Source organism: Pavona decussata, unplaced genomic scaffold, assembly GCF_977016875.1.
Source record: "Pavona decussata unplaced genomic scaffold, jaPavDecu1.1 SCAFFOLD_52, whole genome shotgun sequence".
Taxonomy (NCBI): Eukaryota; Metazoa; Cnidaria; class Anthozoa; order Scleractinia; family Agariciidae; genus Pavona; species Pavona decussata.
This window is the reverse complement of record NW_028145474.1, coordinates 1,310,001-1,334,892: the sequence shown is the minus strand read 5'-3', so window position 1 is coordinate 1,334,892 and position 24,892 is coordinate 1,310,001. Positions and strand designations below refer to the sequence as shown.

At 39.4% G+C, this 24,892-nt stretch overlaps 2 protein-coding genes and 1 long non-coding RNA gene across 6 annotated transcripts in view; 2 read left to right on the top strand and 1 right to left on the bottom strand.

The window, feature by feature from the left end:
* Positions 1 to 24,892, top strand: part of LOC146480825 (uncharacterized) — an 83,637-nt gene that overhangs the window by 44,857 nt on the left and 13,888 nt on the right. The window lies entirely within an intron of this gene.
* Positions 3,000 to 10,389, bottom strand: LOC146480828 (DNA-directed RNA polymerase III subunit RPC10-like). The gene is made up of 3 exons (XM_085109188.1): positions 10,226 to 10,389; positions 5,667 to 5,754; positions 3,000 to 3,492 (listed from the first exon to the last, which is right to left on the bottom strand). The coding sequence occupies exons 1-3, from the start codon at positions 10,340 to 10,342 to the stop codon at positions 3,371 to 3,373; spliced, it is 327 nt and encodes a 108-aa protein (XP_084965314.1). The 5' UTR covers positions 10,343 to 10,389; the 3' UTR covers positions 3,000 to 3,370.
* Positions 11,092 to 24,796, top strand: LOC146480827 (metabotropic glutamate receptor 2-like). 2 transcript variants are annotated; one of them, XM_085109157.1, is made up of 5 exons: positions 11,092 to 11,228; positions 17,711 to 18,059; positions 19,928 to 20,152; positions 20,743 to 22,813; positions 23,602 to 24,796. In XM_085109157.1, the coding sequence occupies exons 2-5, from the start codon at positions 17,784 to 17,786 to the stop codon at positions 23,730 to 23,732; spliced, it is 2,703 nt and encodes a 900-aa protein (XP_084965283.1). In that variant the 5' UTR covers positions 11,092 to 11,228; positions 17,711 to 17,783; the 3' UTR covers positions 23,733 to 24,796. The 2 variants fall into 2 exon arrangements, with proteins under 2 accessions (XP_084965283.1, XP_084965282.1); XM_085109156.1 differs by lacking the exon at positions 11,092 to 11,228 and adding an exon at positions 13,535 to 13,765.

Below are 24,892 nucleotides of genomic sequence, written 5' to 3'. Positions count from 1 at the left end.
TTGGCTATAATCATCTCATATCCAACAAGTGCAAGTGGAATAATTGTTTTATTAAAAACAATCAAGAAATATTGCTAGATCTTACTGATTTCGCAGTGCAAGAACGACCAAAAGGCAATTTAATGGTCGCCATTTCTCGGCCATGGTATAATTGCTCATATACCATGGCCGCTAAGCCAATCAAATCCCTCGAATTGCATTATACGATGATGCAGTTTTTAATAATTCCGAATATACTTACAAATCCCATAATTTAAAAAATTCAAATATTTGTGATGTCACACTTTAGGACTCTATATATAATAAAATTAAAAAACTAGGGATTTACATGTACACTATAAAAAATGCCAAGGAAATACAACGAAGATGAATAATGCAAAATTTGAAAAAGTTCGCTTTCTTCATGTTCTATAAGATTCAATATGGAGGCCTGGACATACAAGCTGCCCTACCAAGGGTCAACTTATGAGTGAAAGATGACAGAAGCCAACTTTCTTATCCAGTACATAGCGTGAAAGCTTGCAGAATATTCAGGTTTAAGGGAGGGGAACTTTTTCAGGTTTTCTTCGCAAACGAGTAAAGTTGCTAAAAGATCAATATAGGGATCTCAGTGTTGTATCATTCGTTTAACTCCTCACACGCCGCTGTTCATAACAAACATTATGATCGCTTCATACTGATGCATTTTAATGTATGCCAAGTTAGCTAGTAAGTCCACCTTTCTGGTGGCACATTTTATTTATTTAAAAATAAATAAAATAAAATAAACAAATCAACTTTGTTAACGAGGGTGACACTTGACAGTCTGATGACTGACAAACCTGTGGCCCTCATTTGAATATGGGACAGGCTTCATTCCTGGAAGGGGGGGACTCCATAATATGGACATAGGCGAGGAGGGGGGGGGGTGAAATTTTATAAGGGGAGGCTCTGCCGAAAGGGGTACCATTTTCAGGCTGGCGGTATGGGTAAGCAAAACTGTCATTTAGGTATTTAAAAGAGCCTTTCAAAAATGTTTAATACAAATCAACTGAAAAGAAAGGCAGTTTTCTACTGTTGGTATGTGAAATGTGTACCATTCTATGGAAGGTATATGAAAGTGTTACCTATTTCTGTCAAAAATGGTATATAAAAGGATAAGGGTTTGAACCTTAGGGGAGCCTCCCCGCGTAACACTTTGTTGAGTACCCTCCCCACCCCTGACTTCATTTCACTAGCGCCACTCCCGTGAATAAGGTTCACTGTTAAACCAGCTACTATACAAGGAAACCTTTGTATCAGTCAACCCGTGAATTTTGAAAACTGTGAACTTAGAAGGAGCAAACATTACCTGAATGGACACGTTCATTCTTTTTTCTGTAAAAACTGGCCTTGTGGCTCTGTCTGTTTGTTTAAATTTCTTGGGCTTTGAGCTCTCATTTGAAGGCCAGTAACAAAAATCAACGTACTTAAGGACGGTGCCTACTAATACAGAAGTATTTTTGTGTGGTTTATGACTATACAGGAAAAGCAGATCTTAGCAAGGGCTATTGAAATCCAAAAAGAAAATTGGGGGTAACCACGCATTTTTCAGAGATAATTAAGCAACAATATTTTCAAAAAGTTCCAAAATATAAAGCAATGTATGGCAGTTTTTCCTAAATAAAAGCTTAATTTTCTCTGAAAAATGTATGGTTACCCCAAATTTTCGTTTTCGATACCAAAATCACTTGCTAAGTTCTGCTTTCTCCGCATAGTCTTAAACCGCGCAAAAATATCCCCGTATTAGTGAGCACTACCCATAGGAAACCCGACTATCTCGAGATGCCCAGGACGTATGCGCAGCAACAATAGTAGGCACCGTCCTTAAGTTATATCAAAACTATGATATTACTGTTTTTACATGATGACAGCTCTTTGGGCCGGTTTATTTAGAGAAAAATTGTCCTGAATAAAAGGTTACCCCCCTACTCAAAATACCCTAGCCAAGCCAACTTTTCGTACATTTCCTTAACCTCCTTCCCAGGAACAAGGTTGACATTTGGTCAATTGAAATAATGTGATGGAATATGTTAAGCCTGGTGAATAAATGAGAAGGATGTATTAATCAGTGAATGACACAGGCATACTCGTTTACTGATTAATACATCCTTCTCATTTATTCACCAGGCTTAACATATTCCATAACATTATTTCAATTGCACATATGCCACACATGACATTCAAATCCTAGCAGTATGCGGGATGTTTGTCCCATGAACCTAGTTTAATGGCCTTAGCTCCCACGAGTCTCCTGTAGCTCAGTGGTAGAGCATCTGAACTAGTAATTGGAAGGTCTAAGGTTTAACTCCTGATAGGAGCACTCGGACTTTTTTCCGAGTATGTCTGTGTCATTTACTGATTAATTCATCCTTCTCAAGGTTGACATTTTCTTACAAAGCACTATGAACTTTTTGTATGAGAAACTTGAAATTTTCCCAACAAGCCTAGCCTGGGAGCTCTCCCTGAGAGGGCCTGCTCACAGGCTACAAGCCGGGTTACCCTTTTTTAAAAGGTTAAGGGACATGACTTACCAGAACAATGTTTTCTCATATAATCTCTAGGTAAAAGTTGGCCCAGTAAGGTGGGTGACCCAACTAACTGAGCCAACCTTACTCCATATGACAAGGCCCTGCGCCTTTAAAGTGGTTGCTTAGCAGGGAATGGCACTTGAGAAAACTAGCCGACAAAGTCAGCTGTGCATGGCTTGGGGAGTAGAATAGGGAGACATTCTCTTCATCCCCCACTTCCCCAGGACAAGTTACAAACAATTTTGCTGTGGAGCAAGTTCAAAAGGTAGACAGCTCTTTTAGACCTTCTTTTTTTGGTGGGGTTGTGCTTACCAAATATCAGCCCCCAACAAAGAGGTGATAAATAGAGAGGGGGTGGGTGGTGGGAAAACACTGTGAAAACAGCACTCTATCAGAAGTGTTAATTCAGTTATCTCACCAGCTTTCACCACAGAGCAAGCCTACTAAAGGTTAAGTTTCTTTGATGAATGTTTATCAGGTAAAACATTTACAAACTCTGTCCAAGTTTATCTTCACAAAAAACTTGCAAAGGAGAATACAATGTATATAGACTTGTTCCACACTGCTGTATAGCAAATTAATTTTCCTCATATTTTTGCCAAGTTTTGTACTTTGGTGTCAATAACCTCATTTTCTTGGTCCCTAGTGTAATTTTACGGATCCTCGTTTTTTCCCATTGATTTATGGCCCACGCGCTTCGTGCTTGCACCATAAATCAACAGGAAAAAACTTGGTCCATAACTTACAGTACGGACCTCAAATTCGGTAAGTAAGAGGTATGTTTAACAAATTGCTGACAGATGTCCTCGTGGCATATTGTATTATTCTCTCCATCGATGGCCACATCCACAACACTTGTAGAAAGTTGTCATGGGTTCATCGGCTGACCGTGTTTGAATCTGCATAAAGTAGGCTCTGTTGTGTTCACACTTGGGACAGCGCTCTGTTAAAGAATAAAAAGTACAACACTTAGCAATGATTTTGAACATGACTATGATATGTCTGGCTTTACTGCAGGGGAGTACTAGAACTGATGTCTCTAATTTTCTTAGCCAGAATTGAAGGAAAATTACACTTAAAATGACTATGTATGTAATTGAAGGGTTCTCTGCAAAAAGACTATATATAGATTTACTGGCCAAATAGTCAGAAAAATGCAGCAAACCTGGCTGGTTTTAGTGTGCAAGTTTGGAGTTTGTGCGTGGATCAATATTTGTCCCTCGTTTCTTTTAGTGTCTCTTATATATATTGTATATCTTCTTCTTGTCTTACTCTCTGCCCGCTTTGGATTTTTCCAGTGTTTTTAGTAAAAGAAGTTGCATTTCTCTGTATTTATACATTTAATGTATTATAAATTTAATGTGCACTTAATGATGAAATAATAAAGATTGTTGTTGTTGTTGTTGTATTTTGCTAAAAGGCTGAATTTCAAATGATTTGATTGCATTGAACTGTCACTAAATAAATTTTTATAAATATATAAATATCAATATATATATAAATTTAATACTTATATAGTGCAAAATTCATTATTAATATGTGTATGATCTTAAATGCACTTTACAATAAGTTTAAAAAATATCTAAACGAAACTGCAGGGAATATGATAGTTAAAACTACAAAACAGAACAAAATTATATTTAACAATAAATTAAAAAGCGATAAAAAATCTATATGGTACATAGTCTAAAAATGCTTATGCAATTAAAAGTATGCTTGTTTAAAAATATACGTTTTCAGTTGTTTCTTAAAAATATTTACACTATTTACAGCCGTTAGGCTTTCCAGAAGAGAGTTCCATTAGCCAGGCAAGCTAATAAATTACCAAAATTTGATCTTAAATTATAATTAGAATTGCCTTTGAATGATGATTTCATGAGCCTAATGGCACAAAAAACTTAAAACCTCCTAGGGCTCAGTACGGTACAGGATAAATCTGAGTAAGTTTGGAGTACTTTTCTGACTTTTTGGCCAAAAAACCGATCACAAATGTTGATGTATGTGCTGCTTTTGCTGAAAACCATTCAATTACTTTAATTTGTTCTTTGCGTATAAGGAGGAGAAAAGCATGTTTCTTTTCCCTGTAAGGCTCAAGTTTCCACACCGTAAAAGCATAGTTACTCGTACAAGAACTTAACTCTTCTCAGTTGATAGTTTGATTATCACAAAGAAACATAAAAGAGACTTGATAGTCTGTCCTATGGTAATCATTTTCATGAGCCAAATTTGTTAACATCTTGCAGCCAAAACACATGTTTAACTCTACTTTGAATCAATCCAAACAACAGGTTTGCTTGTACCTTCATGTTCAATGAAGTCATCATTTCAGTTATCTGAGTCTGGTTTCTACATTTTGTTGTTTCCATAGACAAGCTTCCCACCCATTTCGACAAAAAATTTCCTTGACCTTCCCCTCTCTTTTTACTGACCACAAACCAATTTTCAGTCCATACATAAAGAATTCTTGGGCAGTAAAGGCACAAAATTCAATTGATTCATAAACACTTTTTTTTTAAACAACAACTACCTAGTAACAAAGCAAAACTAAAATTTTACTGACGAGTTAGAATTTGGAATTTCCTTGACTGGATGCAAAATTCCTTGATGCCTCCCTGACCTTGAAAAACAAAATTGTTTTCCTCTGACTTTTCCCCGTCCGCGGCAATACTGATAGACAAGGAAGCCTGGATTCACACTGTTTACCTCCACTCTGGCCCCAGTTGTTCAAAGAGTGGATAACTTTATCCAGCGAATAAGTCGCTATCCAGGAGATAAAAAGTATTGGTTGGAGTATATGTTATCTGTTGGATAGCGATTTATCCACTGCATACAGCTGTAGTTATCTGCTCTTTGAACAACCAGGCCAGCTGGTGTATAAATGGGTCAGCAAACCATTAACAAAATAATAATAATAAAAAAAAATCCTGGAAAGAGAGAATGGGAGGGGGGGGGGGGCTTAAGAATGGACAAACATCCTATCCAGGGTGGGGGATGGTGATTACTCCTAACCACTGCATGAAATAACAACAAGACCTAACTGCTCAGCTGATGGGCCACCTAGCTCATTCAATGCATTGTACTTTGACAAGGATGTTTAATTATGAACAAGCCACATACCTTCTGTGGAATCCACATTTTCCCAAGCTTCTTTTCCACCCAAAACATCATCTACTTCCTTTAATTTGGGGTACTTTTTGCTGGATATCTGTTAAAAGTGGATCATGCATTAAGGTTACCTTATACCTTCAGAGGTGTCTCGCGTCCAAGTGATGTAGCACGTCCATTTTAAACTCTAGATACCTAAACCCACATATCAAATTAAAGCTTATAGAGCTGGCTATCAAACTATACCAAGAATTTTGAAATAAAATGAATTGCCGAATTTTTAGCACTGTTTTCTCAAATCAATTTTTTTACTTAGAGGAGACACTTTAAAGAGCTAAAACTCAAAGGGAATTTGTTTGTTTGCCTTCAAGTTTGGACAGTAGCTAGTTTAACATATAAACAACAAAATTGTGTCTGCGAATTTTTTCTTTTGAAATATTTTTTCTCTGAGAGCGATTTTTGTACGATCACTCTGCATTTTTTGATCCTATTACGAAAATATATTCTGTAACTTTTCATTGCGATTGATTATGGCAAAACGCAGACGCCTTTTTTTAGCACTTTGGGTCCGGAAACTGAGGAGCAAATTAAATTAGCAAAAAATAAAATTCGCTTTGACTTGTAGCTTTCAAAAGGTGATTCGGATGCTCACATTTAGAGGTCGTGAAAAATTTGACGACTCACTTTATTTCCAAACTCTTGGTATAGTTTGAGCTTTAATTTGATAAGGGTTCAGGTATCTACAGTTTAAACCGGACGCGCTACATCCCTTGGACGTGAGACACCTCTAAAGGTATAGGGTAACCTTAATAATATATATTTAAGACAGTACAACTGTGCATAAGCATTTAAGAAAAAAAAAGGGCCCTTATGTATGTTGAACAAAGGATTAAATGATTACTCGTTCTCTTCAAACTGAAAATATTGTCACCATCCCTCGTGTGGAGGGCATGCTGGTGTAGTAGTTACTGCTATCGGACTTTGGATCGGAAGATCTGAACATTAAAGGCTCAGTGTGCAACAGAATAAATGTGATGGTATATTTTAAGTCTGGCGAATAAGTGAGATTGATTGTGTTATTCAATGAGTGACACAGGTATACGTACTTGGAAAAATGAATTCCGAGTGCTCCTATTAGGAGTGCAGCCTGGTTCTAGCATCCAAACTAGTTACAGCTCTATTGAAAGGTCTTAGGTTCCACTTCGACTGAAAAGCTATTAAAGGTTTTACATGGAAAGTATGAAGTCAAAATTGGAATTTCCAGAGGGGTGGGGTGCCCAGGAATCCGATCCAAAAACAACCTTCCATGGGATCAAGTTGAGAAACAACAAGATGTTCCCCTAATGGCATTTCCATGAGATGCTTAATGTGGCCTCATTTATTCCCATTGCATGCTTCGCAGATTTTTTTAACTATCTAATAAAACCGCAAATGTTTAAAGCTATTCTCCCTTCGCAATTGAAATATTGCGTTACGGTGCTCAAGATTATACCGGAAATTTCTTTCTGAAAACGTCATGATAGGGGCAGATACATATCTGACTCACACGTCATGCAGGGTTATTTATATTTCCTATTTATCTATTGCATTACATCATTGTAGATTATTCAAGAGCATACCGGAAATTGTTTTTGGGAAAACATCATGACCCGGGCCAGATTAAATATCTGACTCAGAAAACAGAAGACAATGCTATTGTTGAAGACAAAAATTAAAGACAGACAAAAAGTTTTCCTAAATGAACACGAAATCTTGACAATCAAACCTTTAATTTTTAAAACTATCCTCCCTTCGCAATTGAAAGAATTGAATAGTTTTGTTCAAAAAGACTGTGTGATATTTTATCATTGTGTTACTGGAAATCATACCGAAAATTACTTTCTCATAACGTCATGCTTATCAGTGACCTTTCCTTCGCGCTTTGTGGTTCTAAGACTGTCAAACAAAGCGTGATTCCTTTGCCAGGAACTCTCCAATTTCCACCGTTTTAACTGTCGAGTGCTTCTTAGAATTTACTCTTTCCATTTGCCTCTTCAAAAGGGTTAATATGGCCTCCACAAGGAGAGAGGAGAATTTAATCCACTTTTAATGAATAAATCAAATGATGATTTGACGTCACACAGGTAGGGATGTGGGGGTTCTCTCCCTCGTGATACACGCGCCAATAATAGATTTTCATTGGGCCACTTTCGTTGAAGAAAATCAGCACAATACATCCCTTCTAGGAGAGGGGAGAGTTTAATGAATAAATTAATGTAGAGATTTGTGATTACGACGAAGAAAAAAAAAAGATACCAGACCCAAACCTAGACACGGCCTGCCCTGCGGGCATCCCATGTAAAACACTGATACAAAAGCACACACATAAAAAGAGTCAAAATGTACAAAATATTAAGTCAAAATTAATAAATAATAGATTGAATACTTGGGAATGTAAGTAGTGAAGAGTCAAGATGTGCAAGAAAAAATTGAAGTTGAGCTTGTGAGCACTCTGCTCACCCAAGACAGGCTTGAGTGGTGTTTATACAGGTCAGCATAATTTCAGGAACTGGAGGCCATGGAACCACCGGTTTATGTAACTGGCAAAACTTTTCAACAACTACTGATACAGTACTTAAAAATTATAACAATAAGTGTATTATCGTTTGTCTCATGATGTAGTCACTTTGAGATGCAAATCGCGTCAATTCGACTGCTTACTGAACAATAGTCTTCATCAGGCAATGAGGTCGACTAGTTATGCGGCACCATTTATATCACGATGGTCAGCTGTGATTGGTGCATTTCAATCCTCACTGTTCCGGTGAGAAGTTGCTCCCTCAGCGGTCCTTTGTTGCATCACTCTTATTTTTACATTTAACATATTTTATCTCACTACATTTTGCACCAAAGCATTTTGAAATAAATATAATCACTTGATATTAAATATCATCAGTTGGCCATGCTTTTGGCTCAGTAAAATTATGAGGAAAAAAGTGATGTGTTTCCTGATGCCTATAGTAAAAAAGTGGGTGTTACAGTGTGTGAACAAAGTTCCGATTTGTGTCTTGCTATGGGCGCAAAAAGGGTGCCAAGTCTTGTCTGGACAAAGATTGAGATGCTCATCATGAAGCCATTTGGTCTGTCAGTGTAGTCCCATTGGAAAAGGAAAACCTCCGTATATAAATTCAACTGGATCTCCCTGATGAAATATTATTGTCATGGTGGGTGAGGGGTGAAAATTTCAAAATGTTATGTTGCAAAATTAGCTAAACAAGTTATAATGTAAAATTAAAGTGCCCCTGAGACGAAAATCTCATTTTCATCTTTTTGCATTTTCGTGTAGAATATGACCTTCTTACTCGTGTTACCAAATTTCAATCTTTTACGGCGATTGGAAGTATTTTTTTTGTAGCTTTTTATTCGAGATTTCACGGCTGCCATTACTTGGCCTTGTTCCGGAAGTTAAGGCTCAAATTACAGGAAGTGACGTCATTGGTTCAACACGAAAAATTCCACATGGCTAATTTTCATATGGATTCTACTTCATAAACTGTATTCTGCTGTTATTTAGTTCGCAACAGCAGAATGCAGTTTATGAAGTAGAATCCATATGAAAATTAGCCATGTGGAATTTTTCGTGTTGAGCCAATGATGTCACTTCCTGTAATTTGAGCCTTAACTTCCGGAACAAGGCCAAGTAATGGCGGCCGTGAAATCTCGAATAAAAAGCTACAAAAAAAAAAATACTTCCAATGGCCGTAAAGGATTGAAATTTGGTAACATGAGTAAGAAGGTCATATTCTACACGAAAATGCAAAAAGATGGAAAATGAAATTTTCGTCTCAGGGGCACTTTAAGTGATTCTTGGAAGGTTCCATGGGTTCCTACTAATCCGCCTCTAGCTACTGAAATTCCTGACACCATCTGGGACCATCTTTTACCTGCCAACTCTCATGCATTATGCATGAGTCTCACGCCTGTGGACTAAGGATCTAGTGATCTCATGCATCAAGGACAATTTCTCACGCCTGGCTCTCAAATCCGGAGGAGTTGTTCTAAAAAAACTTCACTTTGGTGCCCATTTCAGATTTGTTATGTATTATTTCTTTGCTCTTTATAACAATCACAAAAGCTTTCAAATGTCTACAATCTGCTCGAATCGTAAGTGTTCAAAGGTCGTCGAAATATCCTCGGACATTCTCGGCAACGTTCGGAAGTCTTTGGAAAATCGTCGGTAAATCTTCGGAAGTGGCTCGGACGTTTTCTGAAATTCCGCAAAAATCTCACGCGTTTGACTCAGAAAAAGTTGGCAGGTATACCATCTTCAGTCATCGCTGCTTGACAACTTAAGAAATTTTTAGCACATCTTGACTTGTCAAAATTGCAGCCTCTAATGTTTGTAGATCATGATGATTCTTTTATTTTTGGGTATTTTATCTATCCTTTATAATTTTTTACTTAACATTTTGCCTCATTACTTGCTTTTGTATCAATTTTTTTTACTCTTGACTTCCTATCTTACGACCTCAACCAGCCCAGTAGCACAGAACTCAAGATTTCACAAAGCAAAGTTAGTTTAAAGTTCTCACCTTTTTCGTGATATTGTAAACATAAGGGCACGTTTGGCAGGCAAATCTATACCTTGAAGGCCCTGTTCCTTCCTCTATTGTCAAAACATTGGAGCAAGTTGGACAGAACAGCAACATTCTATGGATACTTGGCTTTCATTTGCTCTCTTTTTCTTTTTATTACTTATTACGTTATGTACGCGAAACGTAGTGTAACCTTACACAACCGCTGACCATGGTTGATCGCGCTTAGCTACAATACTTTCTTTCAAACAAACAGAGACAGATCGCTGAGACAAAAAAAGAAAAAAAGAAAAAGAAAAAGAAAAAAAAAAAAGAAAAAGGCAAAGCTGTCCGCGTTGAGTGCGAGAAGATTAACTGCACCATTGCTGAACGTGACCGCATCAATTATTATTCTTCTAGTATTCTCAGCGATTTTAATCGGTTTGTTTAAATGTTAATTTAGTCAACTCTCGCCTTTCTGAAGCGCCTAGAGCAGGACTGGATAGGATTATTATCAATTCCTTCCATATGCAACAATTATTGCGGGCGCTTGTGTGTGTGTGTGTGTGTGGGGGGGGGGGGGGGGGGGTGGTTGAATCCGGGATTACCAGGAGATTTCTATGAGGCAGCTTGCGGCCGCAGCTGTATCAATCTATGGCTCCGACGAAAGGAAACAAGAGGCCGCCTTGACCTGTTACAGAAATCCTCTCCCCGGTACGATATTTGACACTTGTTAGGCTGTCATACACTCTTACAAATTACGCAAATAAGCGACGTTTTCGCACATGATTTTGACCAATCAGAGCCTTTCTATATATACCAGCCATCATTATATTGGCGGGCTTTCGCGCCAAGAAAACAATTATTTGTGTTGGCGTATTATGCTGAAAAACTTGCGGCAAAACTGTCATCGATACACAAGCTGTTTCCATCCAGGAAATTAACACACTTCCGGAGAATACTCCACTCATCTGAATATCCATTGCTACAAGTATTGTATTGATTGCTCTTAATCATCAAGGTAAGTAGACTGTTTTCCTTTGTTCATGGCACGGAGAAGCTAGGCTATATCGTAATATAAACTAGTACCGAGGAAGAGGCAATTACCGTCGGTTTTATAAACGTATTTTGGACGGTTTTTCAACGATTAACCCACGCAGACTGAGGCCTTCGGCATAAAGGAAACTTTAGCACTTTGTGATATACGGGTACACATCAGTTACAAAGTGAATAGTCGGCAAGGCGAGTTTGTTCAAAGCCCGATGCATTTTTGCAGAACGAAGGCGAAGTGGCGCAGACCAAAAACCCAATATTTTCCCCACGAAAACTGCTCCATGTCATCAGTCATATCGCGGGGCACCTCAGTCTCTTCAACTTAAGCGCAAAAATAGCTGTACCTGTAGCCAGTTCCGTTATAAAAAAACTGTTGGAAAAATTTCTACGAGTTCTTAAAATTGAAATGGCGAAGAAACCTCGACTGATTTTTGAACACGAATGTTTCAGTTTTTATCAACAGAATTGATAAGGTATCTTTAAGGTTGGGCCAAATTACCTCATCAACCAAACATTCGTTTCCACTCAGTCCCACCAATGCACCGCCACATTTTCTTTAGAAACGAATCCCCTTATGAATATTCGATAATTTCCTACATTCCCGGTCGGACTTCGCCAGCCGGAGGAACAGTTACGGCTGCTCCATAACATACAAAAGCATTTTATCGACTAGCTAGTCATAAGTGTTTTACTATGACGAAGGCAGCGAGAAGTTGCCAAAAAATCCAAGTTATATTTTAATCGACTAGCCGTTAGTCGCAACTTCTATACCCTAGCGAAGGCATCAAGGTTGGAGGATGCCGCATGGACTCGGCATACATGACAATTTCTTTCAAGCTGCATTCACTTTCAGGTCACGTGGTTTTGTTTTAAGATTTTAGCAAGCGACAAATTAATGACAACCCACAGCTTACTGTGTATTTTTCTCAAACAAGTCATTGTTCGATGCTGGTTTTACGTCTTTACGTCGCTCATTTTTCACACTATTTACCCAACTTAGTAAAACACGATTTTATTACGACAGATGTTTGAAACCGCCGGTAACAATTTAACGATTAAACCGGATTAAACTGCAGTTGCTACAAAACACTCAAAAACGAATATTGAATTCTTCGTAGTCAGTGCTCTCAGCTAAGTTCTTCAATCAAATTATAACTTAAAAATACACTTGTGAAATAAAGAAGAGGACAATCAATTGATTGTTAATTTTATTGGCAAGACGGAAACAGCTTTTTGATATAAAATGTATACAAATTTGCCATTTTACAATTTAACGTGCCAATGTTTTTTTCCGGCATAATTAATATTGGTTATTACCGTCAAGCCACAGATGCAAACAATATGGTTATTCATGTCCTCTCAACCGAAAGTTTACCCTGCGAGCAGAGGCCCTTGAATCTTCCTAGATAAGTCCCGACTTATCTACGAAGATCGAAGGCCCTCTGCTCGCAGGGTACCGAAAGTTCTTATTCAGTCTCAACTGTCGAATTTGCATCAGAAACGGAACTAAATTTTAGGTGCGTAAGGGCTCAAATACTTGGGTAAATGAAGTATTATAGAAGGGATGATTGTTCCGGCCGCCTGTGTAAACGTAAAAAGTTCACTGGCGCTGTTCAACTTTTTTCATACTTACGCAAGCGAATCACATATCGTCTCGTAAAGCGACTTGGATTCGCGTTCTGATCATGACATTACGCCACCTTTACACGGGAAACTCGTTTGAAGAAGAACGAGTTTCCTGTTTAACTCGTCTTACAACGGATGTTTTAAATTCACATTCGGAAGGGTTTTGAGACGGAATTTTTACTTAACTTTATTTTAGCAGTTATACGGAACTGGGAGAAGATAATTTGCGAGTCCAAAATTTATATTAAGATGATATTTTGAGGGGTGGAATATTCTTCTTCTAATGTGAATTATTTGCTATTAAAGAGATAACTTGCATCATTTGTAAAAGATACACGAAGCCGGTTGTGATACCAACGGAGGAAACGGGAAAACTATGTATAAAATAAACGAAAGACGAGATTGCGCGCATTTTAGAAACAGGACTGATTGACAAAATTGTTCTCCGCTCCGTGGTTTATATTAAACACGTGTTATAATGACTAGTCATAAAGTCATAAATATTTTCTTTTGTTTCAAGCTATTACACTTCTTAATATCCATGCTTAAACGGCGGAAGTCTTGAGTATGACGCTTCACTAAGGTGACCGACATAACATACGCGTGACAAGACACATGATACAACTGAGAAATTTGACTCTCGACGGAAGTACTTAGCGGGAGACTGCCAAGCAAAGAATGGAATCTTTTAGCTCATTATCATTTGAAAAGCTTCGCTGGCAAGTCAATTGAATTCGTAATTGGTTTTCTGGTCAAGCTACGCATAAAATTGAAGCGGATGCACTTGTAAGGCTGCGTTACTTAAATATTGGCCACCTCGATTGCTACTTGAGATGAATATATCGTCGATTGGATGTTCGCAGTTTACTGGAACACGAGGTAAATGATCTACTTATGCCAGTTTGCGCCATATTTTTAAGGCGACTGGCAAACCGTACAGAGTAAATAATGCTTAATGGCGTAACAGGGATGAATGTTGTTCTTCTTTCACGGTGACCGGCCAACCTGTGTAATACGGCAAGCGGTGATATATCGACAGAATACTGAAGCTCCATTTTGAATTGTTTATAAGATTTGCCCTCGAATGACCCTAAAGGCCTAGTCAGTGGGAATAATCCTCCCATAATTTTGTTGTAGATGAGATTATGTTTGCATTTCCTAATGATTTACTTCGCTGCTTTTAATTGTTTAAAATCGTCAGGATTACGGTGTTTGATCCACTTGTTTCAGTTCAGGTTTGAAAATTTCGTTTACCCCGCAGAGGATAGCAGAACAAGACGCTACCTGTCCCGTACATGTATCGAAGACTTGAATACGTCACTTCTGAGTAAATTCTTTAGTTTACATATCTGTATATAAGCATACCATGTAGTGTCTTATTACTAAGCAGCGTTACAGGTTAAGTTTATTAATACATTTACGATCTCATCCTCGTCCTCTTGTGGACTCTTAACTAGGTTAACTAGCAAACTCGCAAGAACAAATTACGGGTGTTCTCTTGTGAGCGCTATTGCAGCTACATAAACAATGTCGTTTGTTTTCCTATTGTTGTAACACGATCAAGATCTTACATCCGAAAGTGTCCAACGGAGTATGAACCACAATCTCTGAGTTTTTATATTTTCCTCGATTGAGAAGCAAGCAAGATTCGCGCGCAAAAGAACGAGAAAAAATATGGCCTCGCAAACGTTGAGATCGGATTTCCAACACAATTTTCTAAGATCTTAAAAACGTGCCATACCATAGATACTCCACTCTGGCCTTCGTACGAGATTTGGCGTTTCAAGAGGATTGAGTTATCACAAAATCACAATCAGGAAGTCGTTTAGCTGAATTTTAAACGCACTTTCTGTTGTCTCAATTTTAAAGGTTTCTCCGTGCAGGCTTCCAAACGCCCACATGCACTTTCTGTTAAGGGGACAGTATCACGCTATTTTTAGCAACACATTGAAAATCGGAAAGATGCTATTCAGTATTCGGTTGATAGCAGCCAAGATATAATGACAAAATTCCATTAAAAGACTATCAGAATGCAAAGAAACTATCCACGGATATTTTTGCCGACAGATGACCAAGATAGAGAGGGGTTCAAATTTGAAAACGTCTGGCGGACGTTTTCAAATTTCGCTGTTGGAACGCACTAAAAATCGCCGGTTGTACTAAAGGAGGAAAATTCAGATATCCCACAATGCCTCGCTTCCAACTATATTATCAACTCGATGTTGGTACGCGTTTTTGCATTTGCGATGGGGCTTCTCGGAGTGAACGCTGATCTGCGCTCTCCGTCGCCATTGCTTTACGTGAATTGCTTAGATTTAGACAGTCAGAGTTATGTCAATTCGTCAAACTTAGCCTGTTGTCGGTTTCTAACGGTCATGGGACACGTTAGTTTTCCAAAAGACTTACGAGAGTGGCTTCTTTGCTTGTTTGTGCGATCAGAAACATTGAACGGCCGCTTGCCACTCGACTCTTCTTCGACTTCTTCCATGCATTTACCGTTTTCTTGAATATGGACTTAAAAGGAAGCATTTATGTCACCACTTGATTTCCTTACACGAATAGAACCGAACAGAATCGTGCTTAAGTACTGTTCATTTCGACCGGGAAAACGAGTGATCGTTCAAAAGCAGCATTATGCAGTTGTTGACATGTTTGGCGCCAATTTAGGCAAACTTTAACGAACCAAAATTCCTTCAAAACATGGGGACTTAAGGGGACCTTGAATAAAATTCAAAGGAGATACTATTCGAGCAACAACGGGCAAGATTTCACGCTAATGTACCCCGGATTGAACTCGCTAGGGTCAAATTTGGGTCAAGCATTTGAGAGCTGCGAACGAACAAAGCGAGTCGATCATGCATACCACTCCAAACAGTTGTATGTTTTTCTTTATTCTTAGGCAAATTAGCTGCGAAATTGTAGTGCAAGCTTGAACTTAGTTGCCAAAGCAATACACAAAACGATTTAACTTACATTCTCAGATCCTGAATAAGGAAAAATAGCCACTTGAAATTCAGTCGATTTCGGACTGCGTGCTTGCCTTCGCATCGATACTTGACACCTTCTAGACGATAATTTTTCGCGGAGACTCATGGGATACCTGATTTCTCCTCCTTTGGTTGTACTATATTTTGGTTCAAACTTTCGTCTAAGAATCACTATTAATATTTCTTTAAATAAGCGATTGAAAAATTAATTAACACAGTGTTCAAAGTGAACTTTGGCCAAAAATCATGATATCTCCCGTGATACTGCCCCTTTAAGGGTAGCTCAAAAGCGGCGCAAGTGGACTAGTAATGTGCCGATCAGTGCATACCATCAACATTCTCCCCGGGGAATTATACCCCGAACATTTGACCGTGTACCGCACCCGGGGGTAGGGAATTTGGTCGGGGTGGGGAATTTAAACCGGGTCTGGCGGAAACCCGCGATCGAGTGAGTTTTTGAGTTGTCTTGGGAGTTTAAGGAGTTTTTCAAGGACAGGATTTCGCTTCTATGAGGGAGTGGCTCACTCAAAAGGGGCTTGCTTTAAAAGAGTTATTAAATCTCTGTCTGTAAAAAGTGAACAGCGATTGATTGATTGATTGATTGATTGATTGATTGATTGATTGATTGATTGATTGATTGATTGATTGATTGAAGCTGAAAAATTGTGCTGGAGGCTAGGGCGGTCCTATCCAGACGAGGTCTGTGATTGGAGAACGAAACAATAGGTCATTGGTTAGGAACAATGGATCCCCCGCAGAAAACAATGGGAGCTACAGTACTAGGGGACCAATGAAAATAGAGGTCAGGAAGAGGTACTGTACTATCCGAGATTATGCAGACGCTCTTTGGGCTCGACACGAGTAAGAAATCCAAAGAATGTCTGCGTAGGAGGCTATTGAGGGTAGAGTATTTGAACGGCTTTTTGTCCTCGGGAGGCGGGAATTTGAACAGTCCATTTTCAAAAGTTCAAATGCCCGAGGGTTGCCCGGGGCGGGGGATGTTGAAATTTTGAATTGATCGGTGCATAACTCATTGAGAGAGATCAGAAAAACCTTACAGGGAATCAGTCGTCCGGTCAAGCACCGTATTTAGAATGTCTTTTAAGCCACCATCTTCGTGTTATTCCGTATGAAGGAGTCGGGTGATCAGTTACCAGTTAAACACTGGATTTAGAACCTTCCGCACCTCCATTCCTCATTCCGCTGTATTTGTTTATGAGTGGTGTGGGACAATTCTCCAACTCCCCTCTAAGGGCGCAATCCTGAGACGAGAGGAGATTGGATACGAATGAAGCGAGTCACGTGGAGGGGGGGGGGGGGGGGGAGTAGGGAGGGAAAAGTAGTGAATGTCAGATCTCCGACCTTTTACTGTGCAATGAACCCTCGCACCTGACGCCAAAGGCTTCAGTTCTTGCGCCTACAAAACTCTTGCCTCGAACAGAGGTGACGAAATAATCACACTCGTTAAGAGCCTAAAAGTGATTGATAAAAGCTCGAGTATGGTGGTTAAACGATATCCTTCCACGAAGTTTGAACTTTCGTCGAATTTAATAAAATTTCGAGCAGTTTATTAAGACTCGGTTAGGGTCGACGAGACCACTCGATAGTAGGCAATCCAATGAAGCAAGAGTTTGTATTTCATCCTCTCTTGCTTGTATTCAATCCTCTGCAATTTTCGCTTCATTTGCGCGGGCTGTCTAAATCAAGGCTTTCTGACCGAATGAAAGGCGGGTAAAATTAAAGCATACCGCGGGCAAAATCAAGCAGATAACCCATTTATCATGTAATAATTTCAGGATGCAAATTCAAACATTGAAATTACGCTTCATTATTGCAGATTCTTGACGTAGAGCTTCAACCCAATCCTTTACACACATACTGCCGCTGTTTGTCGCTGATACCGACCAAGAATGTTGGTTGTCAAAGAATGCACCGTAGTTTTCCGCTTCACACTCTTCGTCAGTTTGTTGGCGTTTTCTTTCACCGCGAATAACTACTCCACAGATAGCTCAGCTCAACCAAAAATTGAACCGTCATTATCTCAAGTGGCAAGAATTGACGGTGATATCTTTCTTGGTGGTCTTTTTCCTGTTCATGCCAAGGGAAATTCATCGACGGTGTGTGGCGAAATCAACGAGCAAGTTGGAATTCACCGAGTCGAAGCAATGCTCTACGCTATCGACCAGGTATGTTTTTTTTTTTTTTTGGATTTCTTCCTTCGTAAATGTGCTTCCTCTTAACTTTCAAATTTCCAATGGTACAAATTTTACACTGCGTCTGGCAAACCGTTCCCGGCTTGCGAAGTGGCAAAAACTAACGGAGGGTAACAAGAAAGCTGAAGCAGTGCTGGAGATAGTTCCAGGTTTCCTTTGAATCGAAACCTGTCACAGATTTAAATGTCATAAGCGCATTTCATAACTCATAAATTGGGTGAAGTCCTTGTAGACGAGTTAAACGATCCTTTACTTTGAAATGGAAGATATTTTAATTTAGAAATGAAAATGTTCTGTTATTCGTCTTAGTTCAGTCTTGAAAAATATACGACTTTCAGATATAAAGTTGATAGCAAACCCGGAGTGGAAGACGAAAAATGATTAACGCGGTTTTGTTTTTAGATGACGAAAAGTAATCGCTTTTTCGCAAACGACATCTTCTCCAGATTTGCATTTTTGTAATAAGAACAGCAAAGTTGATAATCGACTAATTTTCAAAGTGTTTGCAGTATTCAACAATAATACCGGTCCTGATCAAAATTCTCTTTAGAAGCCTTTTTATTTTGTTTGCGGGGCCAAAAGTGTTTCTGTTTTCTGAAACTGTAAACATCTGTAATATTCAACGCACCTCGATTGATAAGATTTTTGTTCTTGTTGGGATAAATAAACAAAGTTGTACAAAGTTGTACATATTTATGTCATAGCGAGTCTTTTCAATTTAAATGTTATAACGTCACAATAAGTGCCGTGTTGATATTGCGGTAATATTCCACTTTACGATGTTTATTTACTTGTCAGCTTCCCCGTACAGGGTAATAAATGTGATATAATACGGTTCGAAAATCGCATACCGTCGTGAATGACGAACATCGACCGGCAGGACGGCATATTAAATTATAGTTGATTTTTAATTTTCTTCCCTTTGTTCCAGAACGGTATTAAACGATAACATGTTTTAGTATTTGGCCACTAAAATCTTCATTGACTTTTTCGCCTTTTTACCATGTTTTAAAAGTTGTAGAATTCAAACCTTTCCAAACTCTCAAACCCCTTTTGTCTTTGCATTCCATAATCACTGACGATTTTATTTTCATATTTACTTGCTTCGAAGGAAGTGATGATTTTTATTCTGAAGTGCAGTAATATGTTGAACTACTTTGCTATTTACGGAAGCTGATTAAACTGAACCACGAATAAAACTGCTTGTAAAGTCATTATTTAGCCTAGTTCCCAAAAGATTGATAGCTAAGTAGTGGTGGGAAGCTTACACATCACAAAGGTGTTGAGGATTCCAATCCTGCTAAGTTCAAAATCGGGCATATAATTCATGGTAAGGTAATGGTGACTATATGGAGGGTTAGGGTTATGTGGGTGACTATATGGTACCTTACCATGAATTACTTGCCCAGAATAGGCTCAGTCCGCTGTTTGTCAAAGTTGTCACCCTTATCCTCAGTCCCTCTCCTCTTCCTTTTCAAGAGTCGTGGTGAAGGAAGTTGGAAACAAGCTAAAGGGGTTGCTAAGCAGTATGACAATTCTTAATGACGTCATCCTGATATGACAACTTCCGACATACTCCCGAGTATTGTCATTTGAAATAAAAGCTTGTGTTAATTTCAGTATTTGAAATTAACGCGAATTGAATGTTTGTCCACTAAAATTGAAATTAACGGTAACGTGGACAGGAAAGTAAACTTTCCAACTGAAGAAAATTAACGCGAGCGGGAAGGTTTCGTAACTTCTCTTTAGAAAGAATGCGTTAATGATTCCAATGAAATTTTGTTCAATAAGCCACTGGATTCAAAGCATGAATTCCCGGCACTCAATTCTTTCTTTTCTAGGTAAACAACAACAACAACCTTCTTCCAAACATTACCCTCGGCTTAGAAATCCGTGATGACTGTGGGACCGTGAACACAGCTCTGGAACAGTGCTTGAACTTCGTACTTGGTACACTGTCCAACAGGGAGCAAATATGTCGCTTCTCACAGGACCCTCCTGAGGCAAAGAACAAAGCTACTCTGGGAGGGGTGGTGGGGCCATCCTACAGCACTACTACCATACAGGTCAGTACAAAACATAAGTGAAATCAATTTTTAGAATAATAAAAAAATCATCATCATCATCTTAATGCCTGGATCCCAAATTACGGAAGTGATATTCAGCGGGGCCTTGTAGGTTGAACCCCCCCCCCCCCAAAAAAAAAAAAAAAAAAAAAAAACAAAAACAAAAACAAAACAAAAACAAAAAAACAGAAAAACAAAAATCATCAACAACAAAAAAACATAGATAATCTGCAGTTTCTTCGGCATAGTGTTTTTCCCTTGAGAATTCCTAAAGCTGCACGGAGCTGTTTGTTTGCTTAACCATGCCATTGAAGTTTTTGCAAAGAAGCAATATCCGCCTCATCGGAAGCAATACTAATCGGTCCATTGTAATACGCCATGCGTTTTTGTTGGCCGAAGAAGTAGATTATCCTTACTCTGCTCCATTCCTTTGTGCAGGCGCTGTACTATCCTGATACGGTTCGGGACAAGAGAAAGTTCAATGCAAACGTACGCCCCCTCCGAGCGAGTTAGCACCTTTTTAGCAGTATCTTATTTTTTATGGTTTTTACGACGGCGCATTTCAAAAACCACTCTTCTCTTCTTTCTAGGTCGCCAGCCTTCTTCGTCTTTTTGATGTCCCACAAGTCAGCTATGCTGCAACAAGCGCAGAGTTGAGCGACAAAGACCGTTTTGAATATTTCGCCCGCACAGTCCCCCCGGATTCATTCCAAGCTCGCGCCATGGTTGACATTGTCCGTTACATGAACTGGACAGCGGTTTTCGCTGTTCACTCACGTGGTAGCTATGGTGAACAGGGCATGCTCATTTTTGACAACTTTTCTAAGCAGTCAAACGTATGCATTGCGGATCACCGTCAGTTGGAACCAGATTTCATTGCAGAGCAGTATGACGATATAATTAACAGCTTTCTCAAAGAAGAAGACATTCGAGTTGTGGTAATGTTTTGCAATTCCGAGGATCTCCGTTCGATGCTTCTTGCCGCCAAGAGAGCTCAAAACAGAGGCAACAACAAGCAGTTCATCTGGCTAGCCAGCGACTTTTGGGGAACAAGATTTCGTCATCTTAAAGGTTTAGAAGACATAGCAGACGGTGCTATTACCATTGAGTTCCAAACCTTTGACACGCAGCTAAAACCATTTTACGAATACTTTTCAAAGCTCAATCCATTGAATAACTCACGAGATCCTTGGTTCAGAGAATACTGGGAGAAACATTTCCATTGCAAGTTTGGAATCAATTCATTGTCAACACCTCATTGTAACGACACGGACTATCGCTTGTCTGTTCTTGAAAGATTTGACGCTAAGGTGCCTTTTGTCATCGATGCGGTATTTTCCTTTGCGCATGCGCTCCACAATCTTCACAAGAACGTTTGCGGAGCCGACCCAGGCTTCTGCCCTAAGATGAGAACTTTGAATCGTTCCGCCCTGCTGCGGTACTTACGGAATGTGTCTTTCAATGGCACAACAGGGCTTGTAAAGTTTGATGAAAACGGCGATAGCGCCGGAAAATACGACATTTTTATCTTCAGATACGAGCAACAAAAATCTTACAAAAGGCTGGGCAGCTGGATTGAGGGAGAACTAACCTTAAATCCCTGGAAGGTTATCCAGGGAAATAAATATCTCGAATCGCATTGTGGGAAGCCTTGCGGTCCCCGAGCCATAAAGCGCATACGCGACATGCGATGCTGCTGGACATGTGAGGCTTGTGACAAGGACTCGTACGTAGCCAACGAGTTCACGTGTCAAACATGTGAGAAAGGCATGCAGCCAAATGCTACGTTTGACGGCTGTGAGCCTATGCACGAGAAACACCTCAGCAGTGTTTGGATTGCGATTGTTGTTACACTCGCGTCTCTTGGAATCATCGCTACTTCTATCGTTTGCGGCGTGTTTGTTAAATTCGCGGAAACGCCACTCATCAAAGCTTCAGGACACGAACTGTCCATGGTCCTTCTTGTCGGGTTATTACTTTGCTATTTGGTGTCGTTTGTGATGGTGTCGTATCCAAACAAAGCCGTTTGTGCAATTCAAAGATTCGGAATAGGATTATGCTTTAGCATTTGTTACGCCTCTCTGTTGGTCCGCACAAACAGAATAGCACGCATTTTTAGCGGAGTAAAAACTCCTCCTTTTATCAGCCCCAAGTCTCAACTTCTTATTACCGCTGTGATAATAGCACCGGAGGTCGCCATGGCAACTACAGAACTATTAATTCGCCCACCGACCGCTGTTCCTTTGTATGAGCACAAAGACTACGTTCTTATCAAATGCAACAGAAGTACTTGGGGTATGGTGACGCTGTTCGGTTACAATGCAATACTTATCGCACTTTGCACGTTTTATGCGTTCAGGACTCGAAAAACGCCATTAAATTTTAACGAAGCGAAATTTATTGGCTTCTGTATGTACACGACATGCGTGATATGGATCGCTTTCCTGCCTGTGTATTATGGCGTTGGTGGAGGTTTCGAAGCAGTTGCTCTTGCATTCAAATCTATAATAGGCGCAACGACTATCTTGGTATTCATATTCATGCCTAAAGTATATATTGTATTATTTAAACCTGAGAAAAACATCAGAAGTAACTCTAGACTCAGATCAAGAACAAAGTCACTGGATTTTAATATTCCAGATACTAACGGCGACTTTAACGGTGAGTCACGTGATTCAATTTGATACCTCGTAGCTCACTTGTTTGGAGCGCTGGTGATCCAACATAGAGGTCGTGGGTTCAAATCTCGCCGAGGTTAAAGATTTTTTTTACCTCGATAGGCAATGTGTGAACGTGAAGAGTGCAAAAGACTGTGGTGTCGCTAGTACTAAGGACACGTGACCATGCAGCGGTTTCCAGTTGAGTGTCGTTAAAACAAAGTCATTACTCTCGCCAATCGCAAGAGACGTAAACAACACAACGAGCCAATCAGAATTCGAAGCAAATACATGTAACTGGCGCCAAGCGCGGGAAAACGCGTGCGGCGAAAACACCATTGGTTTGGTTTGGATTCCCATTGGTTGATTGAGAAAGTGGCGCAAGTTTTGTGAACCAATCACAGAGCGTAGTTATGCAAAACCAAAGCAAACGCGAAATAATTTTCCACACTCAATTGAAAACCGCTTTTACCACCACTATTATCACCTACGATTTGCTCCTGTGTTTTTTCTTTTCTTTGTCTCGTGCAATCTCCCATTTCCTTACTATGGCTGATGCTCACTGGCAGATTCACGGGTTCACTTTGGCACTTTAACATGAACTGTAGAGTTAATTCTCTGATCCGTCATTCGTGTCCTTAGTGCTAGCGGCTCAACATTCGAAAGTAAAGTGGTTCGAAACACCGGTGATCCATGCCAGTGAAACCTAGTCAACTGCTAACGATAGTTGTGCTTGCACCGCAGGCTAAGTCAGCTCCTGTTCTTTGAATACTTTCTGTTTTATTACCGTAGGTCAGTCACGCCATAACCCCACACAAACTTTGCCTCTGACACCGACACTGATAACGAACACTTCAGTCAGGAAAGGATCAACAGAGCAACCAAGCTCGCAGCCGAACTTGCAGCGCTTCACAGCCATTTGATTTAGCCTCTGTTAATTGAAGATTTACGGCGTTGCTAAAAACATTTAGCACAAGATTTTCCAATGTGTATGAATTTAAAAGAACAGCACAAGTTATCGAAAATTGGATTTAGTTTTGGTTAAAGACGAGAGAGCCGAAAAACATGAAAATAACCAAAGAGATAACATTCTAATTCAATGAGCCCAGGTTAACCGCAGATTTACAGCAGATTAATCTTGAACCAAGACTAGTGGAACATTGCAATCCGCGTGAAGACAGGAATATAGACGTCACCGCAGGAAGCTCTTGGAATTAGGTTGCCTGAAACGATATTTTGTCCTACTTTCTTTTTTTTATTATTTGAAAAATAAAGTCAGAAACTTTCTGAAACAGTTCGAGAAATTAGTTGAAAATCACAGAGGGTCACTCTTAAAATGTCAGTAGTGGCATTGAGAAAAAGGACAGGATCTACCAAATCTGCGAGTCAGCGAGCCATGTGAGTCACGCGAGTCATGCTAGCCATTTTTTTCTTCGATTGGTCTGGGAGGTCGTCGATCATTTCACCAACAAACAAATTTAAATTTAGCTACAAAAGTGCTTAAAATTAGTGAAATATTCCATGAAAATTCCTATATGTCGTCTTGGACGAATTTTGATATTGGATGTGGGCGACGATCACGTTATTCTTTCGTCAGAACATAAGATACGGCTGGGTATTACCCTGGGACTCGTTAACGAGCCTGTAAGCTTGGATGGCATCAAAAGTGTTGCTATACTTGGGAAACAATTGTTATTGTTGAAATACTTAATGCTGTAATGTAAAAAAAAATTCATAGCTTTATACCGTCAATAAACTAGGGAAAATTTCTACGTGAACTCTGAAATCTCGTTGGTGATGTTCAAAACTGACATGTAAATTTTAAAACTCCGTTCAAATTTTAAAATACCGGTCACGCGTGACGGCGTGGATTGACTGTAAAGGCAGAGAACAGAAAACAGATTAACATGAAATAGTAGGAATACAAAGTCCCACCATATCGGATAAATTATAAACAATATACAAAACGTTAACTCCATCAAACGACTGAAATACGCCCGCCATTTTGAATTTCGCGAGGACCCTGGGGAGGAGATCTTTGGTATTTTGACATTCTAGTAGCACTGCATCTTGCAAACGCCGA

Coding starts and splice junctions, on each gene's coding strand:
- LOC146480827 (XM_085109157.1), top strand. CDS start 17,784: ATGTTGGTTGTCAAAGAATGCACCGTAGTTTTCCGCTTCACACTCTTC. Junction 18,060..19,927: donor TGCTCTACGCTATCGACCAG/GTATGTTTTTTT, acceptor TTTCTTTTCTAG/GTAAACAACAACAACAACCT. Junction 20,153..20,742: donor ACAGCACTACTACCATACAG/GTCAGTACAAAA, acceptor TCTTCTTTCTAG/GTCGCCAGCCTTCTTCGTCT.
- LOC146480828 (XM_085109188.1), bottom strand. CDS start 10,342: ATGTTGCTGTTCTGTCCAACTTGCTCCAATGTTTTGACAATAGAGGAA. Junction 5,755..10,225: donor TTTACAATATCACGAAAAAG/GTGAGAACTTTA, acceptor CACTTTTAACAG/ATATCCAGCAAAAAGTACCC. Junction 3,493..5,666: donor AAATGTGGATTCCACAGAAG/GTATGTGGCTTG, acceptor ATTCTTTAACAG/AGCGCTGTCCCAAGTGTGAA.